Below are 7,416 nucleotides of genomic sequence, written 5' to 3' on the forward strand. Positions count from 1 at the left end.
CAGCAATAGGTTGTCAGGTAACTCTTCCCTTATCTTATTTCGAAACATTGGGGACAATGTTCGATTTAAGTGTGGGAGGAGACCTATCATCTTTTCTTTATTACCTTTCTCGTTTTTTCCTTTATCGCTTTTTCTTTGCTGTTTTTAGATAGTTTATTTATTGTTATTTCCTTTTAGTTGTTTATTTTGCTTTTTAGTATAATGCATGAGTTTGACGAGTCACCAAATACAATATATCTTTAGTACAATCCTACCTCCCCATACCTTTAGCCCCACCGATTTTTTTTTTTGCAAAAGAAAATAGTGTTATTCCAAAAGTTTTCAGGTTTTAAAGACATGTTTTGAGTAAGGATGCGGTGACTTGGGAGAACTTTGCGCAACATCAGTATTATTTTAGCACCATAGACTTCGTAAATATAGGAACCACTCCCGAAACCCCATATACCATGGCCTTAATCATCATTTCCGTATAAGTCCTCAGTAGTTTATCTCAACAGTCAGCTCCGGCCTACACATCCTCTACGTAGGGGACCGATGCAAATAAGTGAATGATCCAGAAAAACAAAAAATAAAAGAAAGCAAAAAAAGGCAACTCCGGTATAGGTGACCCTCACAAAGTCATTTAAACCAAAGAATTGTAAAAAATTGCTACAAAAAGAAAAAGAAAAAGAAAAAAGAAAAACTTACCCACTGTTGGTTGGTTCAGAGGTATCTGGCACTGAACTCGGTAGGGCGGATTACAATCTGATCCCCCACAACTACAGTTGGGTCCAATAAAAGGGTTTACACATAATTATGTGCCAGAAATCCCATGCTCAGATCATAATCACTAACAGGCCACTCTACTATGAAGCATGTACGAATAACGGACTTAATGTGATTGCGCCTGAATGAAAAGGACACAAAAAGAGATGAAGAGGCAGGCCTAGGTATTGTGGGATAATATGGGTTGGTTAATATAGGAATGAAGTTTGTGTCCGTATTTGCGGATCAGTGTCATCATGATACCCTTAGTTCACTCAGTTAGTACCTATCACTGCATCCCGACTTGAACTTAGAATTTTTACCTGAAGCACTCGTTTACACAGATTTTCTTTTATGAGCTTTTTAATGTTTTGCTTGAGGACAAGCAAAGGTTTAAGTGTGGGAGAGTTTGATAACACTGAAATTTACCGTATTTCGACTCCGATTTCACATGCATTCTAGTTGTTTTATTGTTATTTTGTTGTGTTATTGCTATGTTTTCCTTTGTTTCCAGGTTTTTACTTTGATCGGAGCCCCGATCGAGAAAAGGAGCGAAAAAGAACCAAAACCCCTAAAATTCAGCATTTTGTACTTGTGGCCTACCCCATGGCTGGCGCCATAGACCCTGCCATGATGTGTCCAAGCTCAATTTCCCTCAACTTCCACGTTCCCCACTACTTCCACTAAGGCGCCTCATTTTGTGCTTGTGGCGGGCGTCACAAGAGGAAAGTTTTTCCCTCCCATTTTCAAGTTGAAGGGCATCCTTGTCATTTCCATCTTTTTACTTGCTTATAAATAGAAACTCGAAATCACTTTTACAATGATCCAAACTTAGAGCAGAGGCAAACTCAGAGCAACTTTGTTCCACTTAGGCATATATTCAGTATTTTAAAGTGGTAATCGCTTCGCATTGGAATGTTACCACAATTGTGTAATCGAGTCTGTGATAGAGTCTGTAATCGAGTTTGGAGCACTTTGGAAGGAAGTTAATCCTGCCGCCATTTTCATTTCCGCTTTGCAATTTATTCAACCCTCCGATTGGAGCAGGTTTTTATTACTTGTCTTTATCTTATTTATTTTCCCGCACTCGCTTTACTTTTATTTATTTCCTCGCACTCGCTTTACTTTTATTTATTTCCTCGCATCGCTTTAAATTATTTATTTCCTCGCACTCGCTTTAAATTATTTATTTCCTCGCACTCGCTTTACTTTTATTTATTTCCTCGCACTCGCTTTACTTTTATTTATTTCCTCGCACTCGCTTTAAATTATTTATTTCCTCGCACTCGCTTTACTTTTATTTATTTCCTCGCACTCGCTTTACTTTTATTTATTTCCTCGCACTCGCTTTACTTTTATTTATTTCCTCGCACTCGCTTTAAATTATTTATTTCCTCGCACTCGCACTACTTTTATTTACTTTCCGCACTCGCACTACTTTTATTTAATTTAATGCACTTTTACTTTACCATGTATAACTAAATTTATAAGGTTATAATGTAAGGATCATAATTGAACCGATAATCCGTACAATTGTTCGTAGAAACATTTAAGGGCTATTTTAACTTTCAACTTAAGTTTTCCCGCACTTCAATTCCGTTGGGTAAGATCGAAAGCCGTCCAACGTCTATCTAAACTTAATTGTTTTTAACTATTTGAAAAACAGCGAAAGCGCTTTGTTTAGTTCATTAGGAGTTTTAACTTAAGAAGAAAAGAGATTTTAAAACTATTTTCGGACGCGTTTATAAGTTTAGAGTCTGGTTCGTGAGAACCTCTTTTGGTTAAGAAATCCAGGTTATAATACTTTTCAACTTAGTCAAGATACTATATTTCTTAAAAATAGGTTTACTACTCTAACGCAATGCGCGCCTTTTTATAAGTGACAATAAGAGGGTTTGATTAGGGAGTACAACTCGGTTCTGAATACGCGAAAGCGACAATTCCTGTTAAATTAGTTCTTTTCAGAGTAGAAAACATTGCCCATAAGTAGTTCTATTAGTAAGTACTTGGATTATCAATTGATTATGTGAATTACATTCGACCCTGTCTTTATTAATTAATCTTTATTCAACACTCTACTTTTCATTGCACACTCTAAAAACACCTATTTTGATTGCCTTTGATAAACACCATAACAATAGATAACGATAGATTGACACTTGGTCTCTGTGGATTCGACAATCTTTTATATTACTCTGACGCGTTCGTATACTTGCGAAAAACACGCATCACCTCTCTAAGTTTAATCATATTCATAAACTTTTTCTCTTCCTTCAATTGTAAAATTTTGAAGGTTGTGAAGATAATAATGATAGATATGCACATTTATAACTATTGAAATCCAATGTATCGTTAACGGCCATAAAGCCCAACTCATTAATTTATAGAATTAAAAAGATTATAAATATCTTGGAAATGGATCCTCTTCAGTGACTGAATGGTCCTGCTCCATCTCAATCACTCATTTTGGTCAAGTATAAAAAGTAATTAATATTAATTACTGAATAAATGGTTTAGATTGAAACAACATGCAAAACATGAGAGAGCAGCAGGAGAGGATCTATGTCCAAATATCTTATAACATCCTTTATATTAATTTAGATTATATTAGAGTATCTCTTTTTTCTTAGAGTATCTCTGAATTAATATAAAATATATTTATAATATTCTAACATTAATGAACAGAATCGTGAACTAAATTGACCAAATCCAATATCTGAGAACCGACCAGACCGAACCATTTACTTGCCAGACTTTCCTCCGCAGCTCTGACGTCTTTCGTCAACATTCTTGTTGCTTTTTAGATTTACGATTTTTTACAATCTCAAAACATGTTTTCTTTTTCTTAATCACTTAAAGGTTTTAACGCATACTTATACAATCTCCACCTTGACTTGAAACTGTGGTGATGCCAATTTATTCATCAACGACCTTGTTTGTCTCTACCATGTTGAATCACTATTCAACAACCTTGATCATGTTCAAGCCGCAATTGAACCTTGATCTCGCCAATTGCATTCACTTGTTTCCAATCACTTTTTCCTAGTTAGATAATTGAACAAGCCTACAAGTATGGTTCTTCAACATGTGGATCTATGTGTTTGCAAGTATGAAGTTTGTAGCAACTTATTGATTTGGTTTTAATGTTGATAACTCTCTTAAAAGAAGTCTTCATCAATATTATTGTCCAAAGCTCATTGGTTCAGATAATATCATATGATATGTTGATCATGTAATGGTGATTTACATGTTGTCGATTAGGTGATGATGCTTGATATGTTGATCAAATGATAGTGTTTGACATGTTGCTAATCAAGTAATTGTGTTTGACATGTTGATGATCATGTGATGATGCTTGATGTGTTGATAGAGTGATGGTGCTTGATAAGTTTACCAAGTGATGATGCATGAAGATCAGATGTGTTAATCAAGATAAAGCTTGAAAATCATATGATGCAATGATCAAGTGAATGAGATTGAATATAAAGTTGTGTTGGTCAAGTTGTGGTGATCAAGATTGTTCTACTTGGAGATCAAGTTATATATGATTATCTATGGTGACAACATCTTATGTCAAGCAACATTTGATGAAGTCAGCAAAATCTCTAATCAAACAGTTTGTCTAATGATTGAGGCTATAAGATTTAAGGTTCCAAATAAATGTTAAAGTCAAAGATAATGTGGGAATAAACCAGAAGCTTTAAAGTCGTAAAAGAGATGAAGTGTGAAAGCTCGTAGTGTATGTGTCGAGTGATCAATGTTTGTAAAGAAATACGACTAAATCTCAATTTTAGTAAGTTAAATTGCACACACAAACACACACGCACGCACACACCCATCCACACTTATAGACTCACACACACAACCACACACACACACGCACATGCACACACACATCTCTTGAAAGTCTCTTTTGATTTTATAAAATCACCTAAAAATATTTCAAAATCTTAACCAATAGATTACGAAATTGTATGTCTAATCAATTAGAAACATGTTTTACAAAGGGATAATAGATTATACCGATTTGATAATCAATTATATTACTTTGTAACGCCTAAAATCGATTAAAAAAGTGTCTTAATAATTTACAATGACTAGAAAAAAAACCCTTTCATTTTGATATGCCATAATCGATAATGCATGTGTGGTAATCAATTATCAACATTGAAAAATTTATAAATTATTGTTATATTTGCACCACATTTTGTCATTTATATAATCTATCATTGTGATAGCTAGGATCTTTATTGCATCAACCCCTTGCTTTAACAATATAATATACTCTTATGGTCTAACTTTTTTCTATCACATAAGTACTTAAACATATTTTACTCTATAGTCTAATGTTAAATTATGAAAAGTATGAAAACCACAAACAAATTTGAAATCATGAATACTACAAAAAAACAAAGGGACCAAATATATAAATTTTCAATTTAAAATTGCATTTTTTTTCTCCCCAACCTTAATCAATGATCAAAGTCACATAGTAGGAAAAGGATCAAGCCTAGGAACAGGAACACAAACTAAAGGATGTGCCCTAGAAAGAGTTAACCCAGGTTTCTCTTCCATATCAACACTCTCACTACCTCCACTAACCTTCCATTCAAAACACTGAATCATAGCAGCAAGATTTGTTTGCACAACATGCAAAGCCAATGAAGTTCCAGGGCACCCTCTTCTTCCACTCCCAAATGGAATCATATGAAAATGTTGTCCCCTCACATCTAAATTTCCAACTTCACTAATAAACCTCTCTGGCCTAAACTCAAGTGGGTTGTCCCAATAATTAGGGTCCCTTCCAATAGACCATATATTAACAAACAGTTGTGTCTTTGCTGGAATATCATAGCCTTGTATGATGCAACTTTCAGATGATTCTCTAACAATTAATGGACCTGTTGGGTGAATTCTTAGTGTTTCTTTGACTATTGCTTGTAGGTAAGGAAGGTTTACAATGTCTGATTCTTCTACTATTCTAGTACTTCCAATTACATCATTAATCTCTTGTCTTGCTCTTTCCATCACATGTGGATGGTTGATCAGTTCTGCCAAAGCCCATTCTATGGTTAGGGCTGAAGTGTCTGTTCCAGCCATAAATAAGTCCTGCAAAAACAAAAAGGGTATGCCATCATTTTTTAGTTAAGTTTAACAAATTATGTTTCAAGTCCCTCGGAAATTTCGATGGCCGTTCGATCTAAACCTAAAATAATACAATTTATTAAGTTTGAATTTAGACCGTCTGATTTAGATCGAACTACATCATATAGGTCAAATGTGGGGAAGATTGAGTGTATCGGTTATAGTATGGTTGATATTTTTCAAAGTTTGACATTGTAGAAGTGAATAAAAGGAAAATGCGATATTGGTAGTAAAGATCTTGATTGTTTATAGGGCAATTAAAAATCAATTAGGTCAAGATCAAATGTTTCATATTTTAACTTCATCTATTACGTAAGTTGTCTGACCTTGATCTATCAACTAAAATGTGTTGATTATATCGTATTTTGAGAGGTTATAATTAAAATACGAGTCACTTAACACTTACCAAGATGAAGGCTTTTATGTTCTCCATTTTCAATTTGATTTCAGAGTTCTCATCTTCAAATATATCCAACAAAATATCAAGTAGATCCTTAATTTCACCATCTCTTCCACCAACTTCTTTTCTTCTCCTCCTCTCCTCTTGATGCTCCTTGATAATCCTCTCCATCATAGAATCAAACCTATCTCTAATTTCCTTTAATCTCTTACTAAACCCTTGCACATCCCAGTTCTTAAAAAACCAAATAAAATCGGAAACATTGAACTTCCCCGTAAGATGCACCGTGTCTTGCACCAACTTCCTCACCTCTTCAGCCTCACATTCATTTTCACTACAACTTTCACTCATAATCATCCTCGAAACAACGTTATTCGACATCCTCAAAAGCTCTTTCGCAACATCAATAGCCTCATTTTCCTTCCCTTTCTTAAGCAAAAAGTCAACAAAGCTTTTTGTCTCTTGCTTCCTCACAGGAAGAAGTCGAGTTAATGTGATACCACTAAGAAGTTCAGACATGCATATCTTCTTCATGAATTTCCAGTAAGGTCCATAAGGGGAAAACGAGAAATCTTGTGAACCATATGTTAGATAATCAACAGCCGAACTTTGAGGACGGTTGGAGAAATAGTTTTCGTGAGTTTTAAGAAACTCTTTGGCGGATTCGGGCGAGGAAGCTACAACACAAGGGATTGAACCTAGGAAAAGGTGGATTATAGGTCCATATTTTGATGAGAGTTTGTGAAATCCTTGGTGAGGTATTGTACCTAGAAGATGAAGATGTCCAATTATAGGTAAGGAAAATGGACTTGGAGGTAAATTTGGTTTGCTATGTGTTCTTTTGAGTAGGGCTCTTACCAAAATTGTGGATATTAGCCATATGAGGAAAAGTATGATGTAACCTTGGTAATCAGCCATATTATTGGAAGCTTTTTCTTGTGTGTTGGTTACGTTGTTGAATTGTATTGTATTTAAGAGGAAATAATGACTATGGTAGATATTGATGAGATTATTATAGTTTGTTGTGTTTGATAATTGTTATCTGTTTTGGAAAAGGACGATTATGGGTTGCTCTCAAGTTTTAGAAAGGCCGGCAACGGCAACATGTGAGTTTTAAATTCAGAATA

The 7,416-nt window shown here is 34.7% G+C and overlaps 1 protein-coding gene across 1 annotated transcript; it reads right to left on the reverse strand.

Annotated features, from left to right (window-relative positions):
• Positions 1 to 5,229: 5,229 nt before the first annotated feature.
• LOC127129067 (3,9-dihydroxypterocarpan 6A-monooxygenase) lies at positions 5,230 to 7,207 on the reverse strand. Its single transcript, XM_051058385.1, has 2 exons — positions 6,296 to 7,207; positions 5,230 to 5,853 (listed from the first exon to the last, which is right to left on the reverse strand). The coding sequence occupies exons 1-2, from the start codon at positions 7,205 to 7,207 to the stop codon at positions 5,230 to 5,232; spliced, it is 1,536 nt and encodes a 511-aa protein (XP_050914342.1).
• Between the last annotated feature and the right edge of the window lie 209 nt (positions 7,208 to 7,416).

The sequence above is a fragment of the Lathyrus oleraceus genome, chromosome 3 (genome assembly GCF_024323335.1).
Source record: "Lathyrus oleraceus cultivar Zhongwan6 chromosome 3, CAAS_Psat_ZW6_1.0, whole genome shotgun sequence".
Lineage (NCBI taxonomy): Eukaryota > Viridiplantae > Streptophyta > Magnoliopsida > Fabales > Fabaceae > Lathyrus > Lathyrus oleraceus.